General features: G+C 55.0%; 1 protein-coding gene across 2 annotated transcripts in view; it reads right to left on the bottom strand.

The window, feature by feature from the left end:
- The window catches only part of SMOC2 (SPARC related modular calcium binding 2), a 150,689-nt gene that overhangs the window by 9,061 nt on the left and 123,178 nt on the right, over positions 1-18,450 (bottom strand). For both annotated transcript variants that reach the window (XM_069487770.1, XM_069487771.1), the window contains exons 10-11: positions 2,183-2,285; positions 972-1,246 (exon numbers count right to left, since the gene is read on the bottom strand). In XM_069487770.1, coding sequence (XP_069343871.1) covers positions 972-1,246; positions 2,183-2,285 — 378 coding nt within the window. The remainder of the gene's footprint in view (positions 1-971; positions 1,247-2,182; positions 2,286-18,450) is intronic.

Genomic DNA, 18,450 nt, shown 5'->3' with positions numbered 1-18,450 from the left:
AGATCTAGCTGGAACCTAGTTTAGCTGAGTGATGCTGAGTGACTATCAGGACAAGCACTAAGGACACGGAGAAAGGTGAAGGAATGCATCATTGCCTTCCAGAAGCCTCGCCCAGATCAGCTCCAAGGGTTCATATTTCACAGCTGAGATTCGGGACTGGCTGGTCATAGACCGCACAGAACCTTAGCGCCCAGGACACGCGCACACTCGCTTTCCTCCCCCAGTGTGCTGCCAAAGGTGATGATAGAATAAAAGAAGCATAAAATACCAGCGATGGGGGAGGACCCCCAGCCCCACCCAGCACCCCACTGTACAAATGAGGAGACCGAGACCCCCGTGGAAGCACCGTGTCCAGCACACGCGTGTGGCCAACTGTCTGGCCCTGCGGCCCCAGCCTCTGAGACCTGGCTCTTCCACACGTGTTGCCCACGTGTGAACACGTGGGCTCTGGCTATGGTAGGATGCTCTCTCTTCTTGTAACGGTTGCTCAGTTAGGCCAGGCCCGCGCACACAATTCTATCGGTAAAACTGCTAAAACCACTGCAATACCTGCTCTGCATAATTGCAGTTATTTGACTGCTGGCCCATGGGCCTGAATGTCTGGCTGGAGTCCGTGTGCAGGGTGGGCGGTCACGTCCAGTGACCCCCAGGTTTGCACTTCAGATGCCAGGAGACTAAACGTGTTTGGAAATTGGGCCACTGTGACTCGGACACTAAAGACCCCTGTTCAGATCAGCACTTGGCTCATGTGCGAAGGCACACGGAGCTCTCCTGACCCCAGGGCAAGTTGCTGGTGGTTTATTATCGTCTATCCTTATCCCTGCAGGCAGGTGACCTGCAATTAAATGGCTTGCTTGGTTTTCCTTGCACCCTCAGACCACAAGGACGACCGGTGGGGTGTGGGGAGTGACCGACCACACAGGCACCAAGAGCTGACACGTCCCAAAGGCAAAGGAAGTTAAAGGCCTTACTGTGGCGCTTCCTCGTGCTGGCTTTGCCTTCCTCTTTGGTGACGCCCAGGCAGCCCATCAGTTCCTGCACAGAGATGGACTTGTCGTCGTTCACATCACAATACTCCACAAACTTCTTCACACATTTTTTGGGCTTTGACTTTTTCCGAAGGAATCTCTTGAAGGGTTTGATTTCCTTCTTGCCGATGTCCCCGCTGGAATTCTTGTCGAGGAGTTTGAAATACCAGTGCACCACTCTCTCCTCCAGCGTGTGGCTGGGATCGGGTTCTGCGAGCCTGCGGGGAGCACGGGTCGGTCAGGACGCGGACCACGCGGCCGCCTCTCTGCCCCGTCTCTCCCCAAACTCACACCCCCCGCGGCGGTTCCCACGGTCTGGAGTCTAAGCCTGCGTGTATCATGTACCACTCATCAGATATAACAATTCGTAAAAATTATTTAGGAAAGCAATTTAGTAAACATTTTTCAAGTTGGTTTCAAAATCGCAGCTGATCCAGTGCGTTTGTGTGGGCCAGTGGAGCAGATACACGGTTGCCAGTTCGGGGGGATGTCCCGTCCTTGAAATGCCACAGCAATAAGCTCTGGCAGCCCCGCCGAGCGCGGGCTGAGGAAGGTGGGCGAGAGCCGGGGCAGGCTCGCCTACCTCTACCGTGGAAGTGACACCGAGGTACGGCTACTGAGCACCCAGGAGAACGTTTCTCAGGTTTCAGAAATCGTATTTTGAGCAGTGTGAATGCAACTGATGCTGCTCAATCATACATTTGAAAATGGTTGAGATTGCAAATTTATGGGATGTATATTTTAGCACAGGAAACAAATCATATTCTGATAACTTCAAACGTTTCCATTCAAAGTATTTAAAATCCAACCTGCAACTCTAAAATGCAATTCCAAAGCACACGGCCATGGGAAGGGGGCACCTCCCCCCACTTCTACCCTCCTGGCCTCACCCCACCACCTGTAGGGACGGTGACCCTGCCCCACAGAACCCCTGGGAATCACGTGCCCAGGGCCTCTACCCTGATGACAGCGTCCTCTGGGATTTAGATGTGTTACAAGAAAAATATGCTATTTCAAATTGTTTTTGGCGAGGACACCTTTTTTTTAGGTCTTACTGTGTCGGAATAAGCTGACGGTCTCAGATATCTAAGGGTCAGATCGACTTTGAGCTTTGCAGATTTCCCCGGCTCCTGGGCCTCTCGCACGCGGCGTACCTGCCGGACGGGGAGGAGGGGTCGGAGACCGCGTGGACCATGTCCGTAGACAGCGCATCCAGGACGCTGGTCAGAAACTCATGCTTTTTGGCACCAGGACAACCTGGAAAAAAAATGCACATGTTTTCGTACTTCACAGAACTCACAACGTATAACAGATGTTTTCTGTAATGGAAAGAAACGTCGTTTCAGTATTTGGAAATTATTCTGTTGGACTACCTTAATATTAAGGAGCTAATCTGAACACTGACAAACACATTCCAATATGTGCACCCAGATATGCATACTTTGAACTGTAGTTGTTATTAATTACGATATCTGACATTTTTTGAATTATTAGGTGAGACTAAGATTCATTGGCATTCAGAGCTTGTTGATCTTCAGAACAGCAGCCCAGGGTCAGTGGTACCACTGCCCAGAGCCACACGCGAGTCACCTACGCATGGAAGGACCAGGAGCCCTGCTGACACCACAGGGAGAGACGACGAGTCTGGTGGTCCAGGTGGGCCTGAGTGCAGCTCGATTCTGCCCGTTCCCTTCCCAGAACCACCTCACTGCTTGGAAGACTAAGGAGACGGGGGGCGGGGCCGGGTGTCTATGCCTGACACCGGGGCTCACACAGTTAAGCAGCTTTAGAGCCTGTGATTCAGAGCTCAGAGCTGACCGTATATGGTCCCAGGGTCCAGGGGTGATGCAGTGATTCAGTGTATCCAAACCTGATGTTCCTCGACAGACCTCTCCATGCGGACGTCGTTTAACTGTCTTTTCCCTCTCACCGCCCCCCCCCTGCAATTCCCTAAACGCCATGCCTGGGACAGTCCTCTCTCCCCGAGTTCAGGATAACTTTGTAAAGAAGCCGTCAGCGCACTGTGGGGTCCTTCCCAGCTGGAAGCCCCCAGGCATGCGTTGCTGCGGGGTGGCGCCTGGGTGTGGGCAGCCCCCGCAGTCCCCGTGCCAGGACGGGTGCCAGGAGGAATGGGAGCTGTCCCCTCTGTGGCCATCCCCACCATGGCTGTCCCCTCTGTGGCTGCCCTCCGGACGTGGAGAAGACACACAGTGAGTGTCCACGGGATAAATACACAAAAGAAAGAGACAGAAGGCGCCATCCTTGCTTTACGGATGAGCACACTGGGTGTAAGGAGCTTGGTGGCGGGCACTCGCGGAGAGCGGGGAGGACGGGGGGACGTCTGCGGATCCCACCGGCGCTCGGCTCAGCTCGGTGCAGGGTCTGAGGGGCTCTGTCCTCTCTGTCCACCTGTTCAGGAGCAGATGTCCAGGGCACAGGCGGCAAATTGACTCCTCATCATTTACATTTTGTTTAACTAAATTTTTTGCTAAAAAAGACCTAGAAGAGTTTGGTAGAAGGAAGAGACAGACGTGATAGGAATGAAGCAGAGAAGCCAATGGGCCGGGACTGAAGGGACGGCCACCAGGCCTGCCGTGCCACATGCCACGTGCCACATGCCCGGCCACGAGTCTGGGCAGGCTGCCGTGCTGGCTCTGGGTGTCCTCCGGCTCTGCTGTGGCTGCGGACGTGCCACGCAGGTGCCTAGATGTCCAAAGCACCTGTGCCAGGCGTCTGCTCGGACCAACCTCGCCACGGCAAGAAGGAAGTTCACACCACACGGTGAGTGGAAAGCTGACTTCTACCAAATCTAGATCAAATTTTTAATAAGAAAAGCTTTAGATGGTCCCTCTAAAATCTCTGGAGTCTGCTCAGAGAGAAGACAAGAAGGTCTGCAAAGCCCATGGCAGAAAGATGTGTCCAGCTAGGAGAAGGGGCCGTTCCCTGACCCTTCACGGTGGCCCCAGGAGGAAGGAAACCGGAACACGCTCTCCCAGGAAACCGTCAGGGGACGGCCCACGGGGAGGCCACGTGTCTTCCCGGGACTCTGGGGCAGTGGCAGAACTCGGCAGGGCCCCACGGCGGCCAAGCCATTCGGAGACCAACATGTTGATGCAATTAGGAACACTCTGGTTTTCATAAGTTCCCTTTTGACACTTGAGTTTTGCTGTTATTATTATTCAAGCATACGCTCATTGCCTATAGCAGGAATCCACTTATGCCTGTTTGCACTTCATTAAATGCACATGTCAGAAAACAGATGTGAACCATTAAGGGGGGAGGCGGAATTTGAGAGTGAAAAGGCCGGTGTTTGTCCCCTTTGCACACAACCGAAAAGTAGATTGCAATCTACAGAGAAACCCACCACCGTGGGCAGAATGTTGCTTTCCAAGAGAATGTAATTTATCTCATTAGGTATTCCCTCGGAAAGAACTAGAAGCTGTGGGCTCCAGCGGCTGCAGATGGCCAGTGGCGCTTCAGCGGCTCCCGCCCTGCCATGGCCTGGGGTCAGAGGCTGGAATCCCGCCAAGAGGAGCAGGGACCCGACCCGCAGGTCTGAGGACGCCTCCCGGCCGTGCTTGGGAACACAGGGCAGCGGGAATGCGGGGGACGCGGGGGCAGCAGGAACTCGGGGCCAGCAGTTTGTGAGGACTCTGCAGAGTGGCCCGGCGAGGACACCACAGCTGCCACGGAGGCCAGTCCTTGCGAATTCCCAACCCTGGAGCACCCTCCAGAGCCCCCCAGAGGGGTGCGATGAAGATGAGGGAAATTCAGCTGTCGGGGAAGGTTAGAATATTCCATAATCCTCAGCACCGAGCGGCTGTGAGAATCACGCCTGTGTCCGGTGCGGTTATGACGTCACTTCGGATACACCAAGGGATTTTTGGCTGTTAATTTAATCACATCCCCCCAAATGAGGGACAGCAACACAATATCTCTTTAATTAGACAATAACATATATCTATGATAAAGCACAGGGCTGGCATCATATATAAAGCTGTAGGATTCTAATGCAAAAAGGAAAACTTAACATAAAAGATATGATCTACTTTTAAAACAAGAAATACTAACTCAAGCCTACTCAAGTGTTTCTTTAAATTGTGGTATAAGTTACACATTGTCAAGTGCGCGCATCTTCCTGCCAAGGGTCTCATTCCATCAGGGGGAGGCACTTGAGTCCAAAAGGAGAGTATTTTTTATTTGCGTTTACACAGACACTGAACTTCATTTTGAGTAAAGAAACGGGAAAATGAATTAGGCCCAGAAAGGCAAAACCGCCACATTTCCATGACGTGCAAGGTCACTCTGTGTCGTACGCTACGCAGACACACGCGTGGCTGGAATGAACAGAGACCACACACGTGCAGCCCACTTGCCGTGGGAAGGCCTGGCCCGAGGGTCCACTTACCCCCCAAGTCCCGGGAACCCTGCAGAGGTGCCGAGACCCAGGGGTGAGCAGGGTGTCCCGGCACCTTGCATCACCTGACCGGGTGACAGGGACTCGGCTCACCTGTACCTGAGAAGCACGGCGTGTGAGATGGGAGTAGCCTGTGTCACCTCCAGATCGGCCGAGAGGACAACCAGGGGAGGAGGTGGCACTGGCTGGGCTGACCTATTTATGGGGTGCGGATCCCGGGATGTGACAGTGGGGCACAGGGAGGGAGCCAGAGCGGGACCCTGTTGTCCCCATGTCCCCCCTGCAGTTGTCTCACGTCACTCGGCTCACGCTTTGACGCGGCTTCTACTCATGGAAAGCTGGGGGCCCTGTCACAGTCACCCCAGAACCTGCAGTGGTGCTGCCTTCACTGTGAGGGTGACTGTAGGTCGAAGCTATTCTGAGGGGAAAAAGGGCAAATAAAAATGTAAAATTAGAAGAAATCGGAAGGAAAAAAACTAAAGAATCCATGAAAGTGAATTTTCACCGTGCAGGGAACCACAGAAGTGCCGTGAAAGACAGTTCCCGCACCGGGAAATGCCCGGCGGGTCTCGCAAGTGGACGAAGGAGCAACACAGCTCGCAGTAAAGAAGGAAACCGCCCCGCGGGGCCGGGGCTTCCCACTGCCGAGCAGGGGAGACGCGCAGCCCCTCGTGACGGCTCAGTGCCGGGGCAGAGACCCTCGTCCCGTGCAGGGGACCAGCCCCCGCGCCTCCTGCTCCCCTGCCCCCGGGCCCTGGGCAGAGCAGGATTCAGCGGGCCGTGGAAGGGGAACGGCCGTGGGCTTGGTTCATTCCCGAGCTCGCTCCGCCCTCTCTGCGCGTGCAGCCGCCGTCCGCGCTCTGATAGCTTCCACAAACACACGGTTGGCGTCAAGCCACGGCGTGGGGCTCCGAGACGCAACGCAAAGTCCCTGTTTACTCTGGGACAGGCCAGCCACAAGTGCGTGCTCCAAGTAAGTGAACCTGGAACAGCGTGGAGAGGTCTCAGGCCAGCGAAGGTGTGACAGGGTGGCAGCCCCCCCCACAGGCGCAAAGTCTCACGTGTTGGACGTGCGCGTCCCCAACACCCACACGACAGGGGCCTCCTACTGCCCTGGCTCCACAGAGGGAAAATGAGCCGACTGATGGGACAGAGAAAGGGAAAGGACAACGGGGTTGCTCTTTGCAAAGCCAGGCTCAGACGCTCGCGTCAGCCTAGCTGCAAATCTCTGGCACAGCAGCAGCGAAGTGGGCGTCCTGGGTTTGGGGCTCCCTGTGCCGGCTCATCCGCAGTCGGAGCAAAGCACTCGACTTCGGTCGGGTTTCCGTGGAAACGCCCGGCTCTGGCCAGCCCGGCCAACTGTGCCTTTCTCCACCTCGAAACCGTCCCGAGACACCGATTTCTTGCTTGTCCCCATGTGTGTACATGTTTCGTATAAAAATTCCTAATTTCAACAAGTTTTCTGATACAGTTTCTTCTTTTCCCTTAGTCTTCCCAGGACAGACTGATGCCCGTGCAGGGCTGTTTCCTCTCCGCATCGTCTGTAATCAACCCCCTGGTCCCTCCTGCGACCGGCACGCTCGGTTCTCCCCGAGGAAACCAGGCACGTGGTGAAGCTGGGGTGCCCTCCTCACGCACTGACAGTAGCACCCGCACGGACGCTGACCCGTCCGTGCACGGCCCGCGGGGCTCCGGGACAGGGACCCCGCGGCGGAGACTCGGATCGAGGGACGGAGTCTTGAGACCTCAAACATGCGGAACCGCGTGGGCGTGAAGTGCCCGGGACAGTGAGGCTGATTAACCCGGCTCTAAAGCATCTGACGGTGGCGTAAAAACGTTTGCCTGGTTGTATGTGTGTCATCTCAAACGTGTAGGAAACTGACGTAGCTGAGAAGGGAATAGGAAGGGCTGGGTAAGAAAAGTAGCCTCCTCCTCTAATCTCTCCCGATACCCCGGGGCTGCGTGCTGGCGTGTTCCCTCCGTCGCCGTTACCCGCGTGTCTGTCTACAGCTGTCTGTCCCCCGACTGGGGAGTCAAACGCTTCCTGTCACGTGGCACACGTGCACGGAGGCCCCGACCCAGCCGCGCACGGAAGGCCTCGGCTCCCTGGTGTGAGGGGCTGGGTCAGCCCCCCGGGGAAAGAGCCCTCCCAGGCCCTGAGAGGCTGACGGGGAAGCCGCTTCTCTACATGTGGCCAGGAATTTGTCCACTGTCTGCCGAGGACGCTTGCTTGCATTCTCGGGGGGCTTCCCTTAGCAGGCAGCGGTGGGGCTGTGGCTTTGGGACCCTCCTCTGCCCCGGGCCATCACTTCTGGGTGGAGAAGACGCCTGCCTGCAGGGTTGCGTTTTCACAGATTTGCTCAGAGCTCTAAGGCAGGAGCTGGGCTCGCTCAATGGCCTGCGTGGTGGCCAAGGGGGGGAGGGACCCAAAGAGAGGCCCTGGGCGGCTTGAAAAGTCTCCTCCAAAGCCAAGTCCCCCAGCCCGAGTCCGTCGTAACGAGGCGGCGTTTCCCCCGACGGAACTGCCCTTCCCCCGGATTCAAACACACTCACAGGCCAGGCTTTCTCCACAGTTTTAAGAATTTATCATAGAAAAATTTGAGCAGTCTAGTTTTTTGCTACTTTCTGGAAAGTAATAGGGATACATTTTTAACCGTAGAGGTAAAAGTGGGCTAGAAAATGAGATCTTTTGCTACCTGTAGGTGGTGAGAGATGGAAATGGTGCTGCTAACAGGCTCGTGGGACCCCTCTGGAAGTCGCTGAGCAACGGGCCGATGACGTCCCTTGGCTACCAGCTAATCCAGTCCTGCCGCAGACTAAGGACATCGCGTGTGTACCGACACTACGATGGGTCTGAGGCACCGGGATCTTAAGTCCCCTATTGAAACTATTTCAGACCATATAAACACAGCGAAGCAGTTTGTACTTTTCTTTATAAATTGTCTTTACTCGACAGTGGGTATTAAACACGGGCAAATGTTTGATTTGTTCTTTCTCTGTGCATTGTGAGTGTCTGAGAAAGTTCCAGGTGCCACGTAGAGTCCCACCCTCCCCTGGAGCAGCACTGATGACTCGTGAAGAAGGTCCCATCGTCCCCATGCCAGACACCTTGTGTTTGTTTCCTGGGAGAAAGCCCTTTCCTCTTGCCCCTGGGGGGTGGGGAGGGCACCAGATAATAACTCGTTCATCTGGGGGGTCATTTGCAAAAACAACTAGAGACAAAACTTCACCAACACTCACAGTTTAAACACAACCGTCTAGTAGAGAAAACAAGGGAATCTCTAGGGCTCCCCAGCGACTCCCAGGGACATAGAGGCATCTGAGAAACAAAGAGGAGATTGTACAGGGAGGAGACGTCCTTAAACCAAACCCACAAACACGTGTGATCACGTTTTGCACTTCCGGGTTAGTGGCACTTGCTGAATTTGAAACGTCTGCTTACAATCATGGCATCAGCACCAGTTAGAAAGTGCTCGAATGCGCATGCTCCACGCCCCGCCTAAGCACACAGCTCTTTCCGCTCAGCACGTTCCTGTTCCTTAAAGGTCGAGCTTCCGAGTTTCAGTCCAGGCAGAGGTTTCCCCTGCAGCGCTATTCAGGGGGCGCAGCCAGGGCCTGCGGGGTCCAGCACGGCCCATGACGGGCTGTGCACAAAGCTTCACACGTGCTGTGGGGGCACACGTCTCCCACACACAGCTTCTACCCACCCCCACGCCCAGGCCTCCCTAGATCTGGCCAGACTGGTATTTGAGAGAGAGAGACTGAGAGAGAGAGAGAGAGAAGTCGAGGCCCAGGTCACACACAGATTTATTCAGTGGCACATTAAGACTTTCATTGCACTCAAGAACTATGACCTCGCTGGGGTGCAGGAGGGCAGCGTTGCACCCACAGATACATACGCTGAGTCCTTGCGGAGCTCTGGTCACTGGTCTGGAGGCTGCCACGCAGCAGGGAACAAGGGACAGGACCTGCCCTCTGGCCACCCCTGCTCTGGGGGTGGGGCAGTGGTGTCAGACACCGGAGAACCTCCTTGCTGATGTGACCAGGCCACTCCTCTGCCCAGAAGACCACCGTGGGCAGAGGGAAAGCCCCTGCCGAGCCGGGCCTGGGGGTGCCCGCCGTTCCCTCGTGCTGTACGGGCCCCAGGGCAGCCGGCGTGGAGTAGGCTGCAGACAGTGGGGAGTGAAGTGGGGCGCAGAGGGGCCTCGTGAACTTAGGGGGTTCTGAAAGTCACAGAAAGGAGTTTGTACTTGATCTGAAAGAAAATTGGAAGCCACTGGGACACTTGGAGAAGTGACACAATAATCTGATTTCTGTTCTGCAAGTGTCGGGTGTCCAGACTGCAGTCACGGACAGACGGGCCCAGGCCGGAGGGAGCCCAGGGCGAGGCTTCCGCGTGGTCCAGGAAGGGTGGCCGAGGCTGAGCCCCGAGGGGGGCCCACGGAGGCCAAGTGAGACAGGCTCGGGGGAGTCACGGAGGTAGCAGGTCCAGCATTTTGGGGGTTCGGTTGTGGCTGGGTCGGCTGCGCCCCCTGAACAAGTATCCAGAGACAGGCGCAGGGCAGCTGGCTTTGATTCAGTCCCCAACCCCGTTCCCGAGGGAGAGCCCCATCCCACGTTTCTGTAGCCACAGAAACGGGCGCGAGATGGCATTTCCTAAGTGCCCCACTTTCTCCACTAAGTACGTCAGGTCTCTTGTTACATCTCACGTCACCTCTGACACGCACGTCTTAGCGTTAACTTTCTGCGCAGTTCAGACGTAAGGAAAACTCAGGCAGGTCAGGACGCTGCCCGCAGCCACTTTCGTTCTAAGGCTCACGAGGTGCCTGCGGCTTACACGAGGCCTCCACGTGGAGCCTGGTTGTCGAGTCACCGTCCAGAGAGACACCGTCGGGACCCCGAGGCCCAGGCTGCAGAGCACAGAAGCGAGGGCCCCTCACACGGACCCACCACGCACAATCACAGACGTGCTTCTTAAGTACCATGTGATGGGGAAAAAGTCCCAGCCAAGGACGGTCAAAAGCGTATCTATCAGTCGAAATTTTCTCAGACCTATTCCTACTTTAAAAAAGGCACTAAGGAAAAAGCATGAAGCTGTTCAATCTTAAGATTAAAAAAAAAAAATCACTATTCTTGTGTATTAACTCTTTCTGTGTTTTCTATACTCATATATTTTCTGTTTATTTTCATAGTCCTAGATTTTTCATTTTTTTTCTTATTCTAAAAGAATTTCATGGGCTTTAGATTGTGCTTTGATGAGTCAACACTTAGTGATACCCTGATAAAAATCAGCACTCACTGGAGTCGGTGCCGACAGGATCAGGAAGTCACTCCAGGGAGGGCGTGAGCAGAGGAAGTGCAGACGCTGGGACCTGCCTGCTCTGGCCCAGCCACTTCCCACCCACTGACCCTCGGGGCCACCCTGGGGCAGCCTCCCTACGGTTCCGCTCACGGCAACGTCCCGGGGATTCTTGGCCTGTGACTTTAACACTCTTTGGGTGAGGTCATCCAAGTCCGAGATGTGCATTAGGAATTTGTCACAGCTAATAAGCTAACTGTGAGTGTCCATCTTGGAGACCAACGTGTGGGTTTCTGGAGCCACCCCTACATTTCTCGGGGACGTTATGTCATTTAAACATTTATTTGACAACTAATTATTAGCAACACACTTAGTGAAAAGCACCACTTTTGCCCTCAAGGAGCTCATAAAATAGAGGACTACAGGTGGAGACTAGAGGGTTTGCGGTGACGTAAGATCAAAGTCCAACTGGTATTAACCGGAAGCACAGGACTTCCACAGGTGCCATGAACTTGGGAACTGCGTGGTGCTGGCGTTTCAGGAGAGACCAAGGCCACGTCCTGCCGTCTTCGGAAGAGCATGTGTTTGAGGACAGATGTTCAATTGTTTTAAGGAGTTTTCTCCAATAAATACTTTTGCCACGTGTTAGGATCATTCCTGGTGCCCTACAAGGAAACCTTTTCTGATTTGCAGAACTTTACTCCCACTCCAGTGTTGCTCAGCAGCACAAAACAACGACTGCTGCTTGGATTTTCTCCTGAGCAAAATTTATGGAACAATTCCAAACTGACAACAAAAGTTTTAGGTGGAACGTTTCAGAGACGACTGGTAAAGCATAACTTTTGCTGTTTATTCTCACAACATCTGAATGCTGCAGCCCTTCGGGAAGCCACTCGCACTCTAGTGTCATGTGGCCGAGTTGCCCAGGGGCTGCCCTCAGCCCCTGCACGCTGAGGAGCAGGAGCGAGCTGCGCGAGGGGACAGAGAGCGTGAGCTGTTACTCAAAGGTAAGGAGACCGAGAAAGGGAGGAGAAAGCCCACGAGAGTCGGCGTCCAGCAGGAACGAGGCTGCACACACAAGCTCGGGGCATTTGCGTTTCACGAAAGACCAAGATTTGTGCATGTCCGTGTGACACTGGGAGAATTACGCTGCTGCGCTGTGCAGGGTTTGAATCTGTAAAGCACTTCCCACGCCCATCACCGCCTCGCCCTCCGAGGACGGACACGCGGCGCAGGCTTGCGTTCCCGAGACTATGTCTGGTCATTTCTGAAGGTGCCACTGCCTCCCTGCAGGATTGAAGCCAGGGCTGGATGCCGTATATGCAGTTGCTAATTAAAAGGCTTTTGGGGTCTTAACAAACCAGTAACAGCAGTGTGACTAATGTTACTACAACAGGGCTAACGACAGTAACAATGTAGCCCACGGTTCTCAGCACTGACGTCATTGCTGCTCCTACTGCAGCGGGCAGGTGGCTGACCCAACAGGGTCACCTCACCCAACAGGTCACCTCACCCAACAGGTCACCTCACCCAACAGGGTCACCTCACCTCACCTGACAATGTCACCTCACCCAACAGGGTCACCTCCCCCGAGAGATCACCTCACCTAACAGGGTCAAACGGAGGTCAGCGGGGCAGACAACACCTCATTCTTCTTGGGCTACACAACCAGGGCAGACACCTGGCCAGGTGCAGGGTGAGCTCTGCCTGCAAACACCAGGCCGTGCAGAGCACACGCAGCCGTCACCCCGCCCCGTCTGACAGCCTCACACCTGCCTGTCCGTGCAGAGCACACACGGCCGTCACCCCGCCCCGTCTGACAGCCTCACACCTGCCTGTCCGTGCAGAGCACACACAGCTGTCACCCCGCCCCGTCTGACAGCCTCGCACCTGCCTGTCCGTGTAGAGCACACACGGCCGTCACCCCGCCCCGTCTGACAGCCTCGCACCTGCCTGTCCGTGCAGAGCACACGCGGCCGTCATCCCGCCCCGTCTGACAGCCTCGCACCTGCCTGTCCGTGCAGAGCACACGCGGCCGTCATCCCGCCCCGTCTGACAGCCTCGCACCTGCCTGTCCGTGCAGAGCACACACGGCCGTCACCCCGCCCCGTCTGACAGCCTCGCACCTGCCTGTCCGTGCAGAGCACACGCAGCCGCCACCCCGCCCCGTCTGACAGCCTCACACCTGCCTGTCCGTGCAGAGCACACGCAGCCGCCACCCCGCCCCGTCTGACAGCCTCGCACCTGCCTGTCCGTGCAGAGCACACGCAGCCGCCACCCCGCCCCGTCTGACAGCCTCACACCTGCCTGTCCGTGCAGAGCACACACAGCCGTCACCCCGCCCCGTCTGACAGCCTCGCACCTGCCTGTCCGTGCAGAGCACACACAGCCGTCACCCCGCCCCGTCTGACAGCCTCGCACCTGCCTGTCCGTGCAGAGCACACGCAGCTGTCACCCCGCCCCGTCTGACAGCCTCGCACCTGCCTGTCCGTGCAGAGCACACGCAGCCGCCACCCCGCCCCGTCTGACAGCCTCACACCTGCCTGTCCGTGCAGAGCACACGCAGCCGTCACCCCGCCCCGTCTGACAGCCTCGCACCTGCCTGTCCGTGCAGAGCACACGCAGCCGCCACCCCGCCCCGTCTGACAGCCTCACACCTGCCTGTCCGTGCAGAGCACACGCGGCCGTCACTCCGCCCCGTCTGACAGCCTCACACCTGCCTGTCCGGGGAGGGAGGAAAGTCTGGGCAGGTTGCTCCAGGCCTGGTGATGGCACCAAATATGCACAAAACAAACAGCCCAGAAAGAACTGAACTACGTCCAGATGTTCAGGCAAAGACTTGTGTTCTGTTTCTTTTTCCCCCACACATGGAGTTTAAGGAACGCTTTCAAGTCAAAGAGAGAAACTCTCCTTTCCAAACTCCCAGTTCATTTATTTTTACTTTCAATAGTGTGCTCTACAATGTGGCCCCTTTTGTATCTTTTATGAGCATTTTAAGAAAGAATTAAGTACTAACAAGATAGACTCTCCATTTATTTAAAAATCACAAATATCTAAAAATTCATTTACTATTGTTATAAAAAGTGAGCTTCCCCTCTACGATGTGCTAGTAAATTATGTTTTGTAGCTACAACGACCTTGCTTTGATTTCAGGTGAGGTTACATTTTCCTGAACTCCTAAAATACTCAGAGCAAGTAAGTGTTTCCCGAGTGCACGGCAGCGTCCAGTGGACGGCCACTTACGTTGTCCCCGCCAGTGCAGTTACAGAAGCTCGCGTGGCACGTGTCCCCTGGGGGCCTGGAAGTGGTGGCCCTGCAGCCGCCCAGCAGCCCAGCACCCGCGGAAGCGCCTGGCCTCACGGCCGCTGCCTCCCAACCGCCCGGTTCTCCCCTGCTGTGGCTCGGTGACCTGATGTCCCCCACCAGCAAGCCCTCGCGTGGAAGCGAGGTGGACGGTCCCTTGGAAAGGACCGCGGAGCCGACCACACGGTCTGGTGCTCTTGTGGGCTGCGAGGGACTGGCGGGAAGGATGGCTGGGGGTAGGACGGTGACAGGCAATGGCCCCTTGTCCCCAAATCAATCAGTGAGTGACCCAGGGTTTAATTACCTAGGTGCAGGTAAGAGTTACCTCTTCAGAAACCCAAACACAAAAATAAAGCTATGCCATGCCCCCCCCAAAAAGAAGGAGGTCCCCAAGAAATCCAACCCTTGCTGCTCCTGAGAGAAACGGTCTCCGGAAGTCGAGGCTCCCTGCTCACGTGGGCTGTGCCGGCCGCGTTCCAGCTTCTGGAAATCGCACCAGGAGCACAAGCAGGGGACTGGACCATTTCTGCAATATCTGTAATTGCATTATTATTATTTTTTTTTTTTGAAATTTTGAGACAGAAATGAAGGATGAAAGTAGAAGTGACTCCCTGAGCAGATGGACCAGCCTGAGGGTGAACCGAACTCACTCAGAATATGGCCAGGATTGCTGGATTTTAAAAACAATTCCCATTTTAACCAATTTCCAGTGGAAAGATTAACTTAAGCTACAGTTAGAAGGAATGAGTTCTAGTGTGCCACAGCACAGTGGGGAGTCATAGGTAAGAGGAGCGCAGTGTGTGTTACGAAACAGCTGGGAGGAATAATCGCAGGGCGCCCAGCACTAGTTGGCATCGTTCCCTCTTTACCAACGAGTGAGAGGAGAGTAAGCGGATTCAGTGACAGACGGCTGGCCCCAGAAGTCCCCCACCTGGCCTGCAGAGCCTGAGCCACCACCACCACACCCTGTCCCTGCAAAAACTCAACCTAAGCCCAAGACGATGGTGTCGCAGCCCCGAGAACACACCTCTGCTTTTGCACAGCAACCTCTGCCCTCCTGTGCCTGGCATGGAGGACCCCTCCCCCGCTCTGCCCAAATGGCACGTGGCCAAGCCGTGCACTGTGGCCACTGCTGTCTTGCTGTGCATTTGGGGTAATTCTTACCCTACTGTTGAGTTTGTGACATTTATTTCCACTTTCCTGACTAGAGTTCAAATCCTCGTGCACAAGGGCTGAATGTGCCCCTCCCCACGACTCAGAGTCCACGCGGCAGAGCAGGTGCTCCGGAAGCTGTGCATAGACTGCTCACCCAGGACTTCATCCTGGGATCGTGCATTCCTGGGGCATCTAGAGTGCTGTGGGGGTTTGTCCCCCAAAATTAAGAACTGGGGGAAACGCAAAGCAAAACCTTTAGGGAGGGGCATGACTAATACAGTTTCTGAAGGTTTCAGATTCCAGAAGATTCCACGTATGTACACTTCTCAAAGTTCAAATGATCATCTGAACATAGCAAATTTTCCAAAGTTCACTTTCCAGATTAGCTACACCCCTGCTTATTCCTGGCAAGGCGAGGGAAACACAAAGGCTCACTATCCGAAGAGGAAAAGTGAAGTCATTTCACTCTAATGTCCCAGAGGAGAAGTGGGCATTGGGTTTATCTGGTTCCCATGGACACCTTGCCCAGAATGAAGCCCTCAGGCTCCACACCGGAGAATCGGGGGCATTTGGAGAGCTGCCCGAGGGCTCCAAGACAGGGCGGGAACCCTCCGCACCTGCTACCCTTGAGCAAGGGACACGGCCCTCAAGGCTTCACCAGGGACAGCCTTCGTGGGCAACAGAGGTCAGTGGGTTCCCGTCGGGCTCAGTGGCTTCACGGAAAAGCCATCAAATTTGTGGACTGGCATCAACGTCTCATGGTGTCGGGAAGAGCCGTGGAATTCTGTCTTTAGCCTGCCCCATTTCAAGATCATTTACAATGACATGGAGGAAGAAGGACATTAATCGCCTGCACATCAAACTCTGAAACAGCATGAAAATGAGGACAGTTTATAATAGGCTAGATAGCAAAATTGTAAGAAACCTTGATTCAAAATTGTCATAGCAGCTGGAGCATGGAGCCAACACCTGCAACACAAAATATAACAGAGAAGCCAAAGTCCCGCACCTGGACTGTGCGGTGTTGTAAACAACCATAATCACGGACTTAAAAACACTCAGCGAGAGACAAATGCTTAGACGATCTTAAATCTCACCAACTCTCTAGGGCGAAAGCACTGCCTTTGATAAGGGAAGAACCGTTATTTTCATGAGTGCTTTCTGGTTTCGTACTTTTAGAAACAATCATCTCACAAACAGTTGACAAGGAGAGTAAAGTTATTGATTCTCCGCACAAGTGCCTTCTGGGAACTTTGTTCTCTGACTGTGCAGGGTGAGAAGCTTTTGGAAATTCATCTAATTAAGGAAGCACTTGCTATTGGGATGGAAGGTTAATAATCAATATGGATAGTATTTCTGATGTCACTGAGTTCAGCCATTAATTATTAACCAACTAGGTGACAAAAAGCCTCCTGTCATTAAAAAAATTCAGGTGAAGATGTTTTCAAATCTGAGATCATTGTCCTAGCTTGTGTTTACAAAGCGTCAGGTCTGGAATTGCTGGGCGAGGGGACGGTGCTCGTCTGTGATTATCGTGACGGGCAGTGACCCTTTGAGGCTGCATTTGGAACCCAGAGCCTCTTGGCCACTAGTCACACACACAGCAGCTCCTCCTTCTCCAGGGCTGTCACTGTCACCAGACCAGACAGTCGTGAGCTTGGCTGAGGAGGCCGCGGCTCCACGTGCAAGTTCGGGAAACGGCAGGTGCTTGGAGAGAAGATGGCAAGGGTGCTACTCCCCGGGATCCACAAAGACTGCGTCTGCGAGTCCCACCCTCCTTAGAAAAACACTACGGTAGGTTTTGAAACACGAAGCAAAACCAGACAGAAACAAATAAACCACATCAATTCTGTATTCCTTAAACATAAGCTTTTCGCAAACACATGCTCTTAGTTTTATCAACTGCAAATCCTTACATTCTCACTTCTGCTTTGTTGCCCGGGGCGTTTATCCTGCCTGGAACATCACTTATTCTCTGCTACTCACATCTTTCTCATTCTCAGCAAATTAGCTCCAAGCCCCTTTTCTCAGGAATAGCTGTTGCCTACTCCAGCCGACCTGAACTTCCTCCCCTGTCTAAATTCCTGACGCCAACAAACGCACAGCGCCGGGAACCAGGCACAGCGCCAAAGGCTCCCGGTCGTCTCCCAGGCCGATGCCCGCCTTCCCGGGGCAGGTCTTGCTGGGTTGAGGGAGTGAGACCCGCTCTGTGCCTGTGGTCTTCCCCCCGCGTCTCGAACAAGGGGAGGCCGTTGCAGGAAACCAGCGCTGCGGCCCCCCAGGCTGGAGATGGGTGGGCACCGCAGCCACCCAGCGCGTCATCCAGGCCCCCCACCCGAAGGACATGCCCCCACCATGGAATCCTGGGGAACGTGGTTTCCGGCAGAGCAAGAGCCGTGGCCCACACACAGCTGTGCTTCCCGAAGGACGCCCTCCGCCGAGCCCCCTGGGGTTTCGCGCAAACGCGTGACCTCGAAAGGGAACTCGGGCTGCTGAGGGACCAGCAATGGCGGCTTCGCAAATGCTGGGAACGTGGACAGCCCAGCGGGGCCTTCGAGGCCTGCTATTCCACCAGGCTGCGGAGCAGGCATGAAGCCGCGTCTGGAAACCAGCCCGGGGTCCACCTCACGCCTCCCCGCCACTCTGGCGTGGTTCAGCTGCCCACTTGGTGCATGTGTTTAACGGAAGGTCTGAACGTCTGTTTCATCCCTGATGACCCTCGGTTTCCCGGGCTGCGCTCAGGGACGTGTCACACACAGCAAGTGATGCGTAGAGACGAGCTTCCTCTCATGGGGACTCTGGGGAACGATTTGTGTAGAGTGATCTCAGCTGGATTAAAACTTCCCAGATGACAATGGACTCCACAAAGGCTTCGATCAGCAGAGACGCCGGGAGGGCGGTGGGCCCGTCGGAAGCAGCAGTGCACAGGGGCTTCCAGGTGTCCACCCACCTGGATTCTTTCCCACTCGGGAAGAATCGAAAGAGCAATGGGGACGTTTTGGGGCAACAGAGGACACATCAGATGACACAAAGCCCAGAGCTGTGCAGCTGGGCTCGGGCGGGCGCTGCAGGGTTGGTGGTGTCAGAGGCACCTGCACAAATCTCCAGGCGACAGCAAAGCCAGGCGCGGCCGTTCCGGTAGCCGAGGACGGGATTCCTTTCAGAGCTCGACAGCAAGCAGGGAAAAAAGAGGTGAAGAGAAATCGTGAGCCCCCTGCTGCCCACCAGCCCTGGCTGAGTGGACTCTG

Source organism: Eulemur rufifrons, chromosome 15 (genome assembly GCF_041146395.1).
Source record: "Eulemur rufifrons isolate Redbay chromosome 15, OSU_ERuf_1, whole genome shotgun sequence".
NCBI classification, from domain to species: domain Eukaryota; kingdom Metazoa; phylum Chordata; class Mammalia; order Primates; family Lemuridae; genus Eulemur; species Eulemur rufifrons.
The sequence above is the reverse complement of the archived record's forward strand: the minus strand, read 5'-3'. Positions and strand labels throughout refer to the sequence as shown.